The sequence below is a fragment of the Macaca mulatta genome, chromosome 6, assembly GCF_049350105.2.
Source record: "Macaca mulatta isolate MMU2019108-1 chromosome 6, T2T-MMU8v2.0, whole genome shotgun sequence".
In the NCBI taxonomy this organism is placed as follows: domain Eukaryota; kingdom Metazoa; phylum Chordata; class Mammalia; order Primates; family Cercopithecidae; genus Macaca; species Macaca mulatta.
In genome coordinates, this window is record NC_133411.1 from 85788849 (window position 1) to 85809002 (window position 20154).

At 33.8% G+C, this 20154-nt stretch overlaps 1 protein-coding gene across 2 annotated transcripts in view; it reads right to left on the reverse strand.

Moving 5' to 3' along the window:
• Positions 1–20154, reverse strand: part of HOMER1 (homer scaffold protein 1) — a 165248-nt gene that overhangs the window by 71928 nt on the left and 73166 nt on the right. For both annotated transcript variants that reach the window (XM_078004179.1, NM_001261570.1), the window contains 1 exon segment: positions 15799–15938. In XM_078004179.1, coding sequence (XP_077860305.1) covers positions 15799–15938 — 140 coding nt within the window.

Below are 20154 nucleotides of genomic sequence, written 5' to 3' on the forward strand. Positions count from 1 at the left end.
TGGTGGTGCACGTCTATAATCCCAGCTACTCAGGAGGCTGAGGTGGGAGAATCACTTGAACACGGGAGACGGAGGTTGCCGTGAGCCAAGATCGTGCCACTGCACTCAAGCCTGGGTGACAGAGGGAGGCTCCATCTCAAAAAAATAAAAAAATAAAATAAAATCAACATGACCATGCTCACTTAACCGAAATACACAATGTTTTCTTAAATAAATGAAATGCCTATAGACTCACTACTCATTGAATTTCAACTACACATTTTAAAGATTCATAATTTATTTTTGCATCAAATAGTGAATCAATATTGTTAATTATCATCTTTTTGATATTTAGACTCCATATGGTGACTTAAAATTTCTTCAAGACAGGTTAAGGAAAGACCGAAGTAGAGAAGCAAGGGATTCTAGAGTAAAGTTCTAATTCTGGTACCTATCTATAGATTTTAGAAAAATTCCTTAACCATATGCTTTGGATTTTTCTTCCTGAAAAAGTAGAAATTGTATCCATTCTACTTCTCGAGACAACTGTCCAAAAAAAGAAAAAAGCGTAGAGACAAAACTATAAAAAATAAAAATTATGAAAACACAGGATTAAATATAAACCCAAGTAAGCCCTTTAATGAATAGACTTCTACACACTGTACCATCTAATTTTTGGAAGTACTAAGGACAGTGCTCACTACCTAGCATTCAAAGTTTTATACTGAGATTGCTGAATAAATGGACTCTTAAATTATTATTATTATTATTATTATTATTATTATTTTGACTAGTCAAGCAGTGGGAGTGGAGCAAGATGATCTCTTAAGGAAGAAACATGAAGAACAACAGGGATCATCTTTCTCTCATTTGTTATCACTAACTTCACTGAATTAAAAACAAGTGGTAGTCTTCCCTGGCCCTTCTGGGTATAACGCTTAAGTTAGTCTAGAACTTATATTAAGGACTGTAAGGTATGACTCACAGGTGAGATATCAAACAACACTACTTGAAGCACTAAATGTCTACAATATTTCCAAGTATAGCAGTATGTAAGTTATTAAACGCTTACATCTTGCTTTCCCAAAAATGGCATAATTGACTTCACTATTTTCCATTGATTGATACCATGTTTCAAAGAGAGCCATTAGACAGCACAAGTTGCATTTTGGTTTCTTTTTGCTGATTATAATTTAATACTGCTAAAATCCATCCCCAAGTATAGAAGATTTAATTCAATCTATAAGTTTGAATCTATAAGCCTAGCTATTAGACAGCATTGTAGTTCAGAAATTTATCCCATTACAATAATCCATTCCAGGATACTATGAAGTAATGTGGTCTCTTGTGCTAATTTTACATTATTGTTGAAAAGTAGTAACTGATGGATCACACATTTTTAATCCATGATGCCATCTGGAAGGAATTTCAGTAATTTTAATTATGTGTGTGCATAATGCAAAAGCATAGGACACCACTTTTTTTCTAATGTTCTATTTAAAGACAGAAATGGCTAATCTGCCTTATGTAATGGGTTCTTTTATATAGCACAATAACATTATCAGTGTTTTAATGATTATAAGGGCAGTACTAAATCTCATGCTCTGCTATGGAAGGTCATAAGAGGACATCTTATTCATTTCCTACACTAAAGGCAGGATCACTTTAAGATAATCAAGATAAGGAGATTAGAAATCATTACCCACCTGACCACCCCTTTTACTTAATATATGAGAAAACTGTAGCTCAAAGAGATAAAGTCTTTTGTCTAAGACTGTGAACATGACTGGTGGCACAGCTAGAAGAACCCAAGTACAATCCCTTCATTTTTGAGAAAGAGATGATGGTAGGAATGCCATATTTTTAGAGACCAACAAAATAATGACAGACCATTGTATTATTCACATTTTTTCCCAGGAAATTATTTTCTCTTGAATTTTATCAGGTTCAGAACACATTCTATAAACTGTTCTCATCATAAAATGGGAACTGATACAACAAGCCCTTCTAAGTTTTAAATACCAGAAAAGCAATACTGTTAAGGTAATGACTAATTCTGTTATGTTTCTTCCTTACTTCTAAAGTACGTCTTCAGCAACTTTAATATTTGCTTTCTATAATAGAAGAGCACATATATTGTATTAGTATCATATTTTGGGGAGGAAGTACCCTTTCTCTAAATATTTTAATCAAAAAAAATTTATTGGTGTTAGATTCCAGAAGAGGTATGAATAATTAAATCTCAACTAAATAAAGGGGGAAACCAGACATTTTTACTTTAGCTTTTCTTTAATTGTATAAAAGCTCTTGGTTTAAAAAAAAATGCAACATTTCATGCAAATTATTCTTTATACAAGGATATGCATTGATAAATCAAGTACAAACTTCATTATCTTCCATTTAAAAATGTTACCTAATATCTATTCATAACTATGGGAAAGCATTTGTAAATTCTAAAATAAACAAAATCTTATGATTATAACTACCCACAAGAGTTATTATTTCTAAACTTTTCTTAGGAACATTTAAAATTTGCCTCACAACATCCCTGTGAGGTAGGGAGGTAAGGGTTCTCATATGACAACAAACCAAATTGATCAAAATATTAGTATCTGGTTACATGTAGAAACTGGCTATATTTTTAAATCTTAAAAGAAATGGCATCTATGAGTCAGTTCTACAAAGAAGTCCAGGAAGATTAGGTTGCTTATTTTTCACTATATTTATCAGAAATAACAGCTATTTTGATTTTCAACCAACAGAAATCTTTCTCCATCAAAGGCTTTTAAATCTTCTAAAAATTAGCAGAGCAAGTATAATGGCATTTTGCCAGAGAAACAAAACATGGGATGTCACGCCAAGTCATTCTCTTCTTCCTCTACATGGAGATAGCTTAAATGCTATCTAGGCATACACAGGAATCCAAGCAGTTAAGTGTCTTCTTTAAAGATACTACTTCTTCTGACTCTTCCAAGTTAAAGCTGTGATTACTGGGTCTTTTTAAATTTTCATGTTTCTTCCATGTTAGTTTCTCTCAGTCAGGGACTATTTGCATCTTGTCAGTTAGGAAAAATTGTAGATCCTCTTCTTCCATGAGAAATGGTGACTCCACTAGGTTCCAAAACTAAAGGTGATCAGAGAAATCATCCACCAAGGGAAACTGGCTGTCTCCGGAGTATGAAAAAAAAAATCTAACTTGGAGAACTGATCTTCTCTGTCTTCAAAAATATATCCAGTAGATATCAGGATGTAAGAGAGTAAAGAGTCCAGCTTTTCCATAAAAAGACAAAATGTTCAAGCAGAAAATTTTTAAAAAGTGGTAACGGGAAAAGGAGGAGAAACTATTTAGGTATGTTATGCTTTTTCTTTATTACTTACTGCTCAAGATAATTCTCTGTGCAAAAAACCCAGATGTGGTAACATGTCTAGTATTAGTTCAAGGCTGAACATCTAGTAGATCACATGGGTTGTGAGACTTCAAAGATAAAGTACAGTTAAAGATCAGCTTCCTTCCTTGCTATGGAACCTAAGACTTTCTGACCATATGTAATAATGACAGAACAGTTTATCTGTTTTAAAAAGCTGAAAAGATATAACTACTAATAGTAGTGGTGTTCTTGGACTCAAGTAACACCCCATGACATGGTTCTTCACATAACTTAACCAATTACTAGTATCCATTCTCTGTAACTCTAGAGAAAAAAAAAAAATCTATTACTTTGTAGAGCCAAAGAGACCTTAGGTGGTCTCTTTAATAGTAACTTAGATTGTGAGTAAAGCATATCCTAAAATGATCCAATTACAAAAGGCAATGAAGCCATAAGATCAAATAAGCTTTCTGAAAACACTTTTGCTAATATAAAGTTCCAATAGCCTCATGTTAGAGACACCAATGCAGCTATGAAGGGAATCTTTCTCCACTAACTATGTCACATTAAATGTCATGGAGAACCTTTATTGTTGAAAATTAAAAAAAAAAAAAAATCCCTTTGGTGTGTCAGGTAAATGAGACTTGAAAGATTTGGATTTATTATCAAAGGGACAGAAAATAGCAAATGCTGGTGAGGATAGAAAGAGGAAAGTTCACACCCTGTTCGTGGGAAAGGTATATTAGTAGAGCCACTATGAAAAACTGTGGATGTTCCTTAAAAGACTAAAAACAGAACTCATATGATCCAGCAATCCCACTGCTGGGTACATATCTAAAAGAAAAAAAATCAGTATATCAAAAAGATAGCTGCACTCCCATGTTTACTGCAGCACTATTCATAATAGTCAAGATATGGAATCAACCTAAGTGTCCACCAATGAATGGATATCTACCAATAGTATCACATTGTGTATATGTGGTACTATATGTGTTACATATACACAATGAAGTACTATTCTGCCATAAAAAAGAATGAGATCCTGTCATTTGCAACAACATGAATGGAACTAGAGAACATTATGTTAAATGAAATAAGCCAGGCACAGAAAGACAAATGTTGTATATTCTCACTCATATGTGGAAGCTAAAAAAAACTGATGTCAGGTAGGTAGAGAATAGAATGATTACCAGAAGCTGGGAAGGGTAGTGGGGAGGGGGATATAAAAAGGGGTTGGTTAATGGGAATAAAAATAGTTAGACAGAAGAAGTAAGATCTAGAGTTTGGTAGCACAGTAAGGCAACTATAGTTAACAATAATTTATTATGTATCTCAAAATGACTAGAGTATATGGGGAATGTTCCTAGCACAAAGAAATGATAAATGTTTGAGGTAATAGATATTCAGCTACCCAGATTTGATTGTTATACATTACATGTTTGTATCAAAATATCACATGTACCCTAATAAATATGTACAACTGTAATGCATCCATAAAAATAAAAATTAAAAAAAATTGGGTTTAGTGACTTAATTCTGTACTTTGTACATACAGCAGCCTTTAAAATGTCCTTTGACATAATTATGGCATTGATATACTGCTTGAAGGTTAATATACAAGTATACTGAATACTCAAAACATGTATCCAGAAAAACAAACCTTCTATAATAAAAACTACGTAGAACACTGTCCATGTAAAACAAGTATTGACCATATAATTGGTCCTTTAAAATAATCATCAGCTGACATTTATATAATGCAATAAGGAAAAACACAAGTTAAGTCTTTTTCTAGAGTAATTACACTAGAAATAAGAGTTATCTGAAATGAATAATTTTTAGAATGTGTATTTTTATTCATATTTAATAAGAACATGCTTTATATTCATTGGAATAATCTTACAATTTATCAGGTTTTTTTGTATTTGTTTGTTTTTTGGGTTTTTTTTTTTTTTTTTTTTTTTTGAGGCAGAGTCTCGCTCTGTCACCCAGGCTGGAGTACAGTGGCACGATCTTAGCTCACCACAACCTTCGCCTCCCAAGTTCAAGCGATTCTCATGCCTCAGCCACTTGAGTAGCTGGGATTACAGGTGTGCACTACCATGCTCAGATAATTTTTATATTTTTGGTAGAGACGGGGTTTCACCGTGTAATGTTTACAATCTTCTTTCTTTCTTAAAAAAAGGTTTTTTTGTATTTTTTCTTTTAATTAAAAAAAAATTAAAGGAAAAAAATCAACTAAACCTCTTTAAAAGTCAGACAGCAAATGTACCCCCATTCCCACTCTCTATAAGAGCTACCTCACCTATTTTGGAGAGAGAAAATGCTAGAAGACAGGAAGGTTTCATATTTTTACGTAGGAAAACTGATACTCAGTGAAGAGCTCTTAAAAATAGTGATATTTTAGTAAGAATTCTTCCTCTTTAGTACAGCTCATTTTTCCTTTAAAACAAACCATCAATTAGCTTTTAAGAAATAAACATAAAAAAAGCATATTGCTCTATTTATCAATGAATAAATTCCTAAAGCCATCAAGTTGTGAGGGTATAAGAGGAAATCATTAATTAATAGGAATAAACATTAATAGAAAAAAGCAAACACTAAAAACCTAGGAATATAGGGGAACTTCCTCACCCTGATAAAGAGCATCCATGAAAAACATACAGTTAACATCATACTTAATGGTAAAAGACTCAATGCTTTCCTTCTATCAGGAACAAGATTAAGATGTCCACTCTTGTCACTTCTATTCAACACTGTACTACAGGTTCTAGCTATAGCAATGAGTTTAAAAAAAAAAAAAAGAGAAAGAAAAGATATCCTGATAGGAAAGGAGAAAGTAAACTATCTTTATTTACAGAGGATATAATTTTATGTATAGAAAATCCTAAGGAACCCCCTAAAAATGATTAAGACTAATAAATGAGTTCAGTAAGTTTGTAGGATACAAGATCATTATACAACAATCAATTGTCTTTCTATATACTAACAATGAACAATTCAAAAGTGAAATTAACAAAACAATTTCACTTAAATAGTACCAAAAAAAATAAAATCTGAATAAATTTAACAAAAGGAGAAAATCTATACTCTGAAAACCAAACAACATCGTTGAAATTAATTAAAGCAGCTCCAAATAAATGGGAAAACAGCTCATGTTCGTGGATCACAAAAGTTAACATTAAGAGGAACATTTTGGCCATGAGCTCCAAACTGATCTACATATTCAATACAATCCTTATCAGAATCCCAATTGGTTTCATTGAAGAAACACAGAAGGAAATTCATATACAATTTCTAGGCACTAAAATTCATAGGGAAATTCTAGGTACTGAGAAGAGTCAAAACAATCTTGAAAATAATACAGAAGTGATCATACTTCCCAATTTCAAACTTAACTACAAAGATAAATTAATTAAGACAGTGTAGGCCAGGCACAGTGGCTCACACTTGTAATCCCAGCACTTTGGGAGGCCAAGGCAGGAGGATCACTTGAGGTCAAGAGTTCAAGACCGGCCTGGCCAACATGGCAAAATCCTGTCTCTACTAAAAATACAAAATTAGCTGGGGGTGGTGGCGCCTGCCTATAGTCCCAGCTACTCGGGAGGCTGAGGCATGAGAATCACTTTGAGGCATGAAAATCGCTTGAACCCAGGAGGTGGAGGTTGCAGTGAGCCGAGATGGCCCCACTGCACTCCAGTTTGGGTGACAAAGCAAGACTCTGCCTGAGAAAAAGAAAGTGTAGTCCTGGCATAAACATTGAGACCAATGGGACATAATTAAGATTCCAGAAATAAACCCTCATATTTACCATCAGCTGATTTTCGACAAGGGTGCCAAAACAGTTCAGTGTATAAAAAGCAGTCTTTTCAACAAATGATGCTGGAACAACTGGATAGATGTGGGCCTCTATCTCACATCATATATAAAAATCAATGGACCAAAGACCTAAATCTAAGAGCCAAAACTATAAAAGTCTCGGAAGAAAACATATGTGTTTATCACTGTAGCCTTAGATTAGGCAGTGATTTCTTAGATATGACACCAAAAGTGTAAGCATGAAAAAAATGAATTAGACTTACTTAAAAATTTAAAACATTTGTGCTGCAAAGCACCAAAAAAAGAAAAAAAAATTAGTGAAAAGACAACAGAACTGAAGAAAATATTTAAAAATCAATTATCTGGTAGCAGGTTAATAACTAGAAATTATAAAGAACTACAACTCAACAACAAAGAGACAAATAATCTAATTAAAAATGAGCAAAAGATCTGAACAGCCATTTTTCCAAAGAATATGCACAAGTCACCAATAAGGCACATGGGAATATGCTCAATATCATTAGCCATCAAGGAAATACAAATCAAAACCACAATGAGATACCACTTCACACTTAAACCAGGATGGCTATAATAAAAAAAGACAATAACAAGTGCTGATAACACAGAGAAATCAGAATCTTTATATATGTGCTGGTGGGAATGCAAAATGGCACAGCTGCTTTGCAGTTCCTCCAAAGGCTAAACATAGAATTACCATACAACCCAGTGATTCTACTCTTAGGTATATACTCAAGAGAATTGAAAACATATGTCTGCACAAAAACTCATACACAAATGTTTATAACAGCATTATTCATAATAATGGAACTTTCAAAAAGTGGAAACAACCAAAGTGTCTATCAACTGATGGATGGATAAATAAAATATGGTATATCCATAGAACAAGAACATTAGACAAGAAGAGAAAATGAAGTACTGATATATACTATAACATGGATCAACCTTAAAAACACATGCTGGCTGGGTGTAGTGGCTCGCACCTGTAATCCCAACACTTTGGGAGGCCGAGGCAGGTATATCACTTGAGGTCAGGAGTTTGAGACCAGCCTAGCCAACATGGTGAAACTCCATCTCTACAAAAAATATAAAAATTAGCCGGCATAGTGGCACACTCCTGTAATCCCAGCTACTTGGGAGGCTGAGGAAGGAGAATTGCTTGAACCTAGGAAATGGAGATTGCAGTGAGCCGAGATGGCACCACTGCACTCCAGCCTGGGTGACAGAGCAAGACTCAAAACAAACAAACAAACAAACAAGCAAACAAACAACACATGCTAAGTGAAAGGAGCCAGTCACAAAAGACCATGTATTATGATTCTATTTATATACAATGGTCATAATAGGCAAATCTATAGAGACAGAAAGTTGATTTAGTGGTTGCCTAGGGTAGGTGGAGGGAGAGTGGGGGTTTACAGGGAGAATGACTACTAATGAGTACAGAGTTTTTTGGGGGTGGGGACTAATGAAAATGTTCTAAAATTCACTGTGGAGATGGTTACACAACTCTGTGAATATACTAAAAACCACTGAATTGTATACCTTAGGTAGTTAAGTTATTTAGTATGTGAATTATATCTCGATAAAGCTGAGATATAATAAAACAGGGTCCCAAAACCTAACAATTTTGTCAACAGTGAATACACGGCCAAGCTAAACTCTAAATGGAAAATGGCAGACAGAAAACAAAAGTACAATGTACATTTATTTAAACTCTTCAGTCTTATCTATATTTGACACATTCTACAAGGAAGGCAGTCCCTGGAGAATGACCACTTTCAATATCAGTGATTGTGTCCTTATTTCCACATGAAGTGTGAATCTTATGTATTATCCCCATGACGTAAGAATGGATCCAGTCTTTGCAGAGATTCCTTTTAAAGATGTAGACTAGAAACTATATGGGTTACCTAGTCTCCAACCTCATTTGGCTTCATTTTATAAAGCTGTAATATGTTTAGATGAACCCTGCCCATTCCATTTTACCAAAGGCCTCACCACTATTTACTGTCACATATAACACAAATGTCACGCATTTTGTGGCTTGCCTGGCCTCTGCCTAGGTTTGCACCTTTATCTTGGCCCTAACTATTTTGGTAAGAGGAAAGATGGCCAAATCCAAAGGAAAAAAACATTCTTTCCTACATCCTAGAGCAAAACTGTCCACATCACCTACCTCCCTTCCAATGAAATCCCCACTGTAGCAGGCTAGGAACAGAAGTGGAGGGGAAAAAGGAATTTTTTTAAGCCCTCCACAAGAAAGAGATCATAATTAATCTAGGATCAATCTATTCCACGGCAAATGACCACACCTGTATTTCCAGCTACTCTTCTTGAAAAGAGAAACTGACAATCACTAGGAATGGATTGATGAACATTCTTTCCCATTAATTATAACAGTAAGGCAGAGGTGAAGAAGAGGAAGGGTCTAATCGCCATTGGAGGTGGGTTAATAATGTCTTTATCTCACACGAAGAATGGTTTTTTTCTTGTGAATAATCTATATCAAGTGATAGTGCTTGACGAAATGGTGTAGCAAATTTTAACTTTTTCCTCAAAATCTTTAGAGAATAAACGTTAGTTCTTTAAAAAAATTCAAGACATGAAAATGTAAATGTATCTATTCAGAAAGCTAATAAACAGTCACTAAATTATATTTCTTATTTCATCTTATTTTAAAATATATAAATTGTTTCTCAGTTTCCAGAGAACGCAGAACAGTGTAAATGACCAAATTACTACCATACTTCTTATAAAATACTATTGTTCACAATTATAGTAAAAAATTTCTGACATCTCTAAATTGTTGAGTTATGATCTCTCACAAATGTTCCTTGCCTTCAAGTTAATCTAGAAAAACCTAATCTAGTTTTTGAGGTTTGATGGTGGAGGAATAATGATATTTAAGTCAATTATTAAGGAGAATCCTACAACTTAAAATTTTCACCTACAATTATATAAATGATAAAGTCACTTCTTCTGAAATCAAGTCCCAGCTTTATATACAGTACACAGTCTTATCCAAACAAAAGTTATCCACAGAAATTACTTCTATTTTAGTTTATTACTATAATCTAAGATTTGCTTACTATCCATGAAAAAGGGAAACATATCACAGTGTGGAGAATATAGTACCTGAGAGTTCTTAACAGCCAATCACTTTTTTCCTGTTTTTATCATCTTAAAAGTACAGTAAATCCAAACTATATTTAAGATCAGGGCCGGGTGTGGTGGCTCATGTCTGTAATCCCCTTTGGGAGGCCGAGGCAGGGGGATCATTTGAGGCCAGGAGTTTGAGACCAGCCTGGCTTACATGGTGAAACCCTGTCTCTACTAAAAATACAAAAATTAGCCGGTCGTGGTGGTGTAAGGCTGTAATTCCAGCTACTTGGGAGGCTGAGACAGGAGAATGGCTTGAAACCGGGAGGTGGAGGTCGCAGTGAGCCGAGATCACACCACTGCACTCCAGCCTGGGCAACAGAGTGAGACTCCATCTCAAGAGAAAAAAAAAAAAGATTAAGCACTTCCTTTTGTATTTTAGTTTGCATTTATTCTGTTAAATATAAAAAATGTTGTACTTATTTTGATGTTTTTGTATTTAACTAGCATTTAGTTAAAATGCTATGTAAAATTTCCAGGGAAATTTAGTTTTTGAAATTGCACAAAAATTCCTAGTCATAGTTTTAAAGTAAAGTGTTTCTAAAACTCTGATGATAAATACACATGCAGTAAACCCATACAGATGCCATACATTGTGATAAAACTGTAGTTTTACTGATTTAAAGCAAGACTAATATGCTAGAAAGAAGTATTTCTGCATACATCCTTTAATGATTATCTGTTGGAAACACATAATGTGGCAGAAAACAATCTCTTTAACAGAATAGAAGGTACATGCAATATCCCCAAAAATACATAAATTCTAGAAGCACCATGAGAACACATTATCTAAACATTAGAAGAATCTAAATATAATCAGTGTTTAAGAGAGTCCATTTTCTATTAAGGTAATCAAATTGTTATTAAAATTTATCAGTACAAAAATAGCTTCACAAACTGCTAATGTATATGTCTTTTCTGAACTCTTGAAAATATGACAATTATTTATCAATATTGTACCATATTTGAGGATCAAAAAATTGTAATGAACAAAATGAAAACTTTAAGTTTTCAGTATTACATTGTGACAGCACTGGAATACTATAAAATCAACTATTTCCAAGATAATTTTCAGTGGCTTTAAATCTTTTTTAGAAAATCTATTATTATTTATTTAAAAAACAAACAAAAAAACAAGTAAATTCTAGAATTCCAGACAGTTGATGCTATGAAGCAAACAAGAACTCCCTGGAAGAGAACAAAACCTTCCCTCTTACGTATATGCCAGTCTATTAGTATATAGCTACTTTTCTTGATATACAACTAATCTAAGATTGGTTTCAAAGGATTTTCAAGTGTATACCTGCTCAATCTCAAAAGACATTATCATTTAGGTTAAAAAAAAGATAAACAGCAATTTAGATAAAATTTAATAACATTTCCCCCCAAAAAAATCAGTAAACATTTCATCCTCATGATCTCCCTTTTTTACACATCTCTAAACTTTAAAAATAAGTACACTAAAACAGTATCAATTCACTGAAGCTTATTCAATAAGAATGTTTTTGCATAGTTTATGACAAGGATATAATACAGTAGTATAGCACTTGACTAAGGAGTATTGAGCAGCTCATACATTTAAAATTTAGTTCAGCTGCATAGCTAAAAATCAAAGAAAGTAGTAAATTATTCAAGGTAATCTATAATGCCACTGAATCAGGTATAATACAAAAAGTTGTAATAGCTTAGTAAATACGTTTTTCAAAAGTTTAAAAGTAATTTTAGAAAAGTATTTGTGAATTTGTTTTAAGAATAACACAGTGGAGGAGGAGTAGATGAGGGCAGAGATGAAACAAGACTGGCCATTTTTTCATAACTGTTGAAGGCAGGTGACATGTTTATAGGAGTTCATTACAGTATTTTCTCTCTGATGTATGCTTGAAAATTTTTATAATAAAAAGTTATAAATATTAAAAATGTTTTAAATCTTGCTTATTTCTCTAAAGCTAAGTAACTTTTTAAGAAAGACTTAAAGAACAAACTAACCACATTAGTAAAACTTTCAGTGCTAAATGAAAAGCAGGACCTGCTTTTGATATGTTAATTAACAAATTCATGAGGTTTACTCATAAAATTTGAATTTTAAGAAAAGAACAAATGGCTTGCTAAGTAGCTATTACTACAGTCAACTCTTAGTTAATCTGACTGACTAGATCACTGTTTCCTACATCCCCCATCTTTTTTTAGAACGTAGACATTCTAGTGATTTTGCGCCTTATTTAGCAGTTAAATGGAATCAACTAAAACAGAGAAATACTGGCAAAAAAATTTTTTGCTATTAATTATTTTCTGCTAAAACACATATTGGAGAAGGAAGACAATATAGTCTAAGCATTAAAAACTTAAGATTTTATAGCACTTTGGGAGGCTGAGGCGGGTGGATCATGAGGTCAGGAGATCGAGACCATACTGGCTAACAGGGTGAAACCTCATCTCTACTAAAAATACAAAAAATTAGCCGGGCGTGGTGGCGGGTGCCTGTAGTCCCACTTACTCGGGAGGCTGAGGCAGGAGAACGGCGTGAACCGGAAGGTGGAGCTTGCAGTGAGCCGAGATTGAGCCACTGCACTCCAGCCTGGGCGACAGAGTGAGACTCTGTCTCTAAATAAATAAATAAATAAATAAATAAATAAAATGTTAATTGTGTTCCTTTGCAATGGGAAAAAATAATAGTGTGCCCAGTTTAAAAACTTGTGAGTTTTAGATTTCAATAAAATTTATTTTAATATTCTGTTTCTAATCATGAAACATGGATCTTATTTCTATATAGGTCTCCTAGGACAGGAACAGTTACTAACTTCCTGACAAAACAATGTGCTTGTGTTGGGTATTTGCCTAATGAACTGTAATTGACAGTGCATACCAGGATCAGAGCTGAGCTGTAGACTCACATTTGTTACTAATGAACTGTGTGACTTAGGTAACTCATCCAACCTCTGGGATTTAGTCTTGCACATGCCAAAGGCACACACTTTCAAACTTTGACATTTTACACTATAATCAGCACACACACATATACGTAGACTACTGAAACAGTTTCTACTCTCAATATGAGTTTTACTCTAATGTTTTCTCTTTGGTTTCATTATATTTCATTTTTCAGAAAGCCACAAATGGCCTATTAAACTGATATCAAACTACCACAGTTCAGAAAATCATGGATTATATCATCTCTGAGGTCTCTTCTAGCTCTGATATTCTGGGATTCTAGCATTAACTTAAAATACTCAATGTTCTATACCTCAGGTGGAAATTTTGTTTTCAGTCAACTAACTAGCTGAATACTGATTAATACTGACTAATGTAAAACCAAAACAAGTTCAGAGAATGTCTTAAAAAATCCTGTGAAGTGTTTTTCAACAAGAACTACAAGATTATGTAATACCTCTCACATAATTAAAAACTTAAATTGACCTGTTAAGTTTTATATTCAGAACTCCGTCAAGTATCTCCATGACTCATCTATAAATTCCAGTAGTCAAAGCAGCTGTGTACTTCAAGTCAAAGCAACTCTTATTAAAGACTCTTGAGAACAGAGAAAAATCATGGAGAAGACCAATTCCAGGTAGTAACTCCAAATACCAAGGATTAACAAAATTGTAGACATTGGAAAATTTTAGGTGCATAAAGTAAACTAAAAATAGCTTTTACAAATGTTAAATACAAAATTTCTTATTTCTAAAAGCTACAGTATTCAACACAGATGGCTCAATTTAAGTGTTAGCCAAAGAAATCAATATAATTATATTTGGTGAAGTTGTAAGTCTGTTTATTAAATGGATATGTTAAATCTAATTTAATAGCAAGAAAATTTTTCCTATCCTCAACACAGTAAAATATTTTTTTAAATTGCATACTAATACGATTATTTACTTGTAACTGCATATTTTAAAAGACTATATAATGTAAACATATTATTCAGATCGAAAGCACTAAAATTTTTCATGTGTTCAGTCATCTTTATAACTATAAACAGAAAATATGGTTATACCACAATAAAACAATAAATCTATAACTCCACAATATATCTGTTTTATGTAAAATTATTAGCACTGTTAGCAACAAATCAGAATAGCCTCATAGTCAGTTTTCCTCTGTTCATTCCTAAACAAACTTTTTTTGTTTTTTATAGACAAGGTCTTACTTTGTCACCCAGGCTGCAGTACAGTGGCACAATCATAGCTCACTGCAGCCTTGGATTCCCAGGCTCAAGTGATCCTCCTGCCTCAGCCTCCCAAGTAGCTAAAAGGTGTGTGCACCACCATGCTTGGCCTAAGTTTTTACATTTTTGTAGACACAGGGGTCTCACCATGTTGCCCAGGCTGGTCTCAAACTCCTGGCCTCAAGTGATCCTCCTACCTCAGCTTCCCAAAGTGCTGGGATTACAGGCATGTGCCACTGCACCTGGCCATTCCTTAAAAAACCTTAACTAATTTTTTCTTCTTCCTCAGCCTGACAATGAGGTCTCTCAATGTTAGCCTCTACTATATTTAATCCTATGCCCTTAATATTCAACAAATTTCAATCAAAATAAAAATTCTCATGAGAAAGAGAGTTGAAGAGTATCTCACTTCACTTCAATTTTGCTTAATATGCCAAAGGATTTTTTTTTAATTGGTCCCCAAAAGAAATGTACTATGAAGGAAAATTGTTTTCCTAATTTTAACTAAAACTAACCTAGTGAAAAGTTTCCAAAGAAGGATAAAAAATTAACTTTAAAACAGACGACTGATAGGTATTTGTTTTACATTTGCAAGATTGCAATTGCACAGACCTCCTTACATCCCAAATATACCAAGTATAGCCAATAATTAATGTAACTGGTTTGGAACACATTTAGGATAAATTATATGTTTTCAGAGTTATCAGATTCTTTTAAAATTCAAAAGCAAGTGAAGACTTATCTCCTGTTAGTTGGTGTGCAAAGATAAATCTGCCATTAACATTAACCCATGCTAAAAGTTATCCCACTGTTTCCTTCCGTGAAATCATGTGGTAAGATCACCTCAGACTATGATAAAGCTTAATTTCAGAGTGGAAAGCCTACTTAAAAAAAAAAAATTCCAACTTACAACCTTCAAGAACATACACAAAAATAGAAACCAGGTTAATAAAGGAGGCCTTTTAGAGGCTATGTTAAAAGACAGGTAGAAGCAACTTACAAGATTTTATTTCACTGAAAAACAATTTGTACTGTAATTAGCCTAGTGCTCCTTTTTCTACATAAAGGAAATGTTCACTGCAGTCCATCTATGCAACTATAAACTATAAGTTAATAAAAAGTTTGTGTATTTCACTTCTGAGGTTAACAGAAGCAGCCAAAAAAAAAAAAAAAAAAAAAGTCAAAGTCAACCTAGAATTTTCACTCAAAGCTTGTAACTATAAAGGTTCCTGAAACCAAACATTTCCATATTTACACATTTACTTAATCATGATTGCTGAATTGAATCTGTACCTATGTGAAAATGGCAATGCATTCTGAGTTGGTTCAGCCCTTGGCTCTGAGTTCTGTGTCACATCAGGTGTTCTTTCATCGTCTGTCCCGTTGATACTTTCTGGTGTTAAAGGAGACTGAAGATCCCCACCTGCGGATTCCTTTAAAAAAAAGGGGTGGAGGATAAAGAATAGTTACACTTTTGTTAAAGTACACAATATCATCTTGAGGTTAAAACTGCCTTTGATGTATGCTAACTGATGAACCAAATTTCAACTGAAATTTGAGTCAAAGACTTAAAAAATAAAACATAGAAATTTTTATTTTTTATTCATGGCAAGCTATGAGAAAAAGTTTTTGAAGCTGGGCTACTCACAAGAAAACTCTGAAACATACAATTTAGAAATGGAAATATAACGCAATTTAGAAACAGTTTCAAATAACCGAAAAATGTTTGGTTTATATAACTAATTGGTCAGAATAAAAGATATTCAAAGAATTACTATACTTCAGAAGAAAAGATGCACAAAAACACAAGAAGATGTGATGCTGGTGGAAGAAGTAGATAATGGAAGGGGTACAGGAGAAGAAGTGGATGAGGAGAGGGGGAGGATGAGGAAAGGGGTGAATGAAATTTGCAGCATGTTTTATCTGCCCTACTTTTCAATCCCTAGAGAGCTACTTAGAAAAGCAAGAAGAAATGCCTCTATAACCTATTATCTATAATGATGTTAGTGCATTTCAGCTTACCTTGTCTGGTACTCATAATGGAATTACTTTTCTTCACAAAATTTCCTGTCTTATTTCTACTTTTCATTAAGATTTGCCTTTCAAAGTAAATTTATTTAAATAGCATTAAAATTTATTTCATTTTAAATAAATTGAATTTAAAATTGAAGCTCAAGCTGACACTTATGTCTGCCACCATCGGATTAACCAAATTTGATATTGGAAATCAGAATGAGGAGTCATTTGATAGACCTATTAACTAGGGGAGGTGCTAAAACCAGACTGTTAAAGAGCAGCTTGGTGGACCTCTTATGATCCCTGGGCAATAAAATGTCACAATTGAAATATCTGTCTATATTTGGGGGGAAAAAATAAGTGTCCAACAGGACAGTGGTTAGGAATGATCATAATTTGTCAACTTAAAAAAATACAAGATTTCCTCTAATAAAAACAAGACAAATATGAGCAATGTAGCAAAATGCATATAATTTTTAAAAATCAGAATGTAAAACAGTAACTGGGTTATGATATTTATATCCTTCACATTTAGAATGTTACACATGAAGTGCTAGAAAAAAATATGTAAATATTAATGTGGTGAGACTTACGTTTTTGGGACTTCTGGTTTTATACTGCTGTATGTATTTTATTTCACATTTAAGTATTTTAATTAATAGTTCCATAATGCTATAAACTATACAAGCTGTTAAAGATCAAAAGGATACTTTCTTAATTCCACATTATCACTTAACCATTTTTCAATTTTCAGTAGAACCTCTATTTTGACCTTTAATTTCATTTTTATTAAATCTTTCTCCTAAATCTGCTTTGTTTCCATTAGCTGACAGTCAATGCACGAATAAAATCTACAGTATAATGTGACAATATAAAAATGTTTTACAACAAAGTCAAATCCTATTAAGTGAATAATGGGAATAGCAATCACAAAGTGACTACTTCTAGGTCAGTTATGGACCATATTAATTAGTCAGAAAAAATTTAACCAGCCAGTAAGAAACCATAAAATAATAATCTCTGGTATTAACAAATCAGGCTTATTACTCTCCAAAACAGGCCAAGCCAAACTAAAATAATAAAAGGTTGAATGTGCAACCTACTAAACAGTTAAATTGCTGAAGATTCAGTTCAGTAGAAATGATAACAGAAACAAATTACCGGCTGGGCACAGTGGCTCACACCTGTAATCCCAGCACTTTAGGAGGCCAAGGCAGGCAGATCACCTGAGGTCAGGAGTTCAAGACCAGCCTGGCTGACATGATGAAACCCAATCTCTACAAAAATACAAACAAAATTAGCTGGGCATGATGGCAGGTGCCTGTAGTCCCAGCTATTCGGGAGGCTGAGGTGGGAGAATTGCTTGAACCCAGGAGGTGGAGGTTGCAGTGAGCCGAGATCATGCCACTGCACTCCAGCCTGGGCAATAGAGCAAGACTCCATCTCAAAATAAAAAATAAAAATAAAAATAAGCAAATTACCTATTAAACTTAAAGGGCATAACCAGGGTTAGCAATTAAGGATTAACTCAGGGATTTGCTGGAACTGGTTGACAAGAGTGTGCAAAAATACATTAGGATCAAAAGAGAGAGAGGAAGAGCAGTAGCAGTTTGACTCCTGGTTGTTACCATCTTCTGGGATAAATGCTCCTGTCACTTTGAGGGTGAAATAAGAGGGAGCAGGGTTTGGCGCATGGAACTTGGGGAGGCTACAAATGTTAATGCTACTAAAGTAGAAAGACTATTCCCAGGGGCCAGTTAAGAAGGGGAGAAAGAAAGGGATAGAGGTTGTAGCAATTCCAACATCTCAAAGCAGCAAGTTTTTCTTCAGAAAACTTGAATATTAGTTATATTTAAGTAAAGGCATAGTTATCCTAGGTCATTATACCTAAAATGAAAAACAATAAGCCCACCCAAAGCATGGTATTTTATTTTTTTAATTTAATTTTTTATTCTGAACCAATTGAGAACTTGGGTTTTTTAAAAGTCAGTTTTAAAAATATAAAATCAGTATTTACTGATGAGAAACAAGAAAAAATTCCAACAGTACATGAGGGCACAAAAGGAAAATGAAATCCTCTTTCCCTCCAACTACCCCAGAGGTAGCCAAAAGTATTCTGTAAAACCTTCCAGAAATTTTGCATATGCTTAAAATAGTACTTGAAACATATTTTGTATTTAACATATTCTAAGCATCTATTTCTTTTTTAATCTAAATTTTGTGTAATTTCCTAAACACCCTACTTCAGTTATTCTTTTTTGGTATGTGTGTGTGTGTGTGTGTGTGTGTGTGTGTGTGTGTGTGCTTGTGTGTGTGTATACCCAAAGCTGATAAGAAAAATGAAAAAAAGCAAAAAATAAAATGAAAGAAAAACAGATCAAATGATCCTTTCTATTGACTTTATATCCTTGCTTTGAGAAAATAAAACCACTTACATCTCATTTTGTTTGAGAAACTCTCCCTATAACTCTCACCGAAACAAATAATCTACAGTAAGAAAAAGGACAGTAGCACTAAAGAAAAAACATAGAAGTACAAATCTGAGAGAATATCAAGGAAACCAAAACTAACAGATGCAACCTATTATAAAAAAGGCACCTGAGCACAGATGTGAGATTCAGGAAATGCTTCTTAAGAATTCTCTCTTCCTACCCATTTGTGAAGTGGGTAACTTAAAATTAAAATAAAACCCACAAATGAAATTTTGGCTCAAAAGCCAAAAAATGAGAAATATTCTGGGACACATAGAAAAAAAATTGACCTTGACCCTCACTCTAGGACAAGCCTTTAGAGTGTTATCAACGACCTACTGCATATTGGAAGGGTGGGCTGGGGAGGTATGCAGCAGCACTGCCATGACCCACTATACCAAATATCACTACCACCTTCCATTTCATGCCAATAAAACCTGAAATTAAATTCCCATTACAGTTTCAACCTTGTTGGCCTAAGGAAAACAGGGCCCTTTCTTTACCATTTAACAAAAATTCACGGAAGACTCAGTCCATTCTAGGGTTTTATACTTAAACAAAGATGAGAACCACCACTGTTTTCTGAGCAGAGGGTCTGACAGAAAAACTGGGGGAGGAGCTAATAGTGTTGAGATCCCATGGCAGTGAGAATGGAAAGAAAGAAGACAGCAGAAGGATACATAAAGGAAGATGAGGCTGAGCTCTCAAACAAGATCCTCATATCCTCAGTCATACATTTTTCCTCTAGTTGGTCACCATCCAGAGCTACCATTTCTGAAATCCATTTTGTGACAACCACAGAAGTTCTTACAATCTGACTTTCTGGATTAATTTATGCTCTTCCTTCGCTATGTAAAGTATACTGGTTGATTGATGCTTAGGGTTAGTGGATTAACTGTCACTCTGCTTGAATATTTTGCAACCACTAGCTGCATAAAATGCTTACCAAGAGTCAGCTGTATGTGTCCCAAACCTGTTTATGCCAATTATATTTATATAATTGTAAAACTGAATTAGGTACTATGTAAACTACTGATTTTGAATGCAAAACTAGAGTGGTTATTTTAATGAAAACCAGGCTAAATACTTTGAAATGACTAAAATGTAAATGGCTAAAAAATTAAAATAAAACTCACAACTGAATTAGGCATATATAATATTC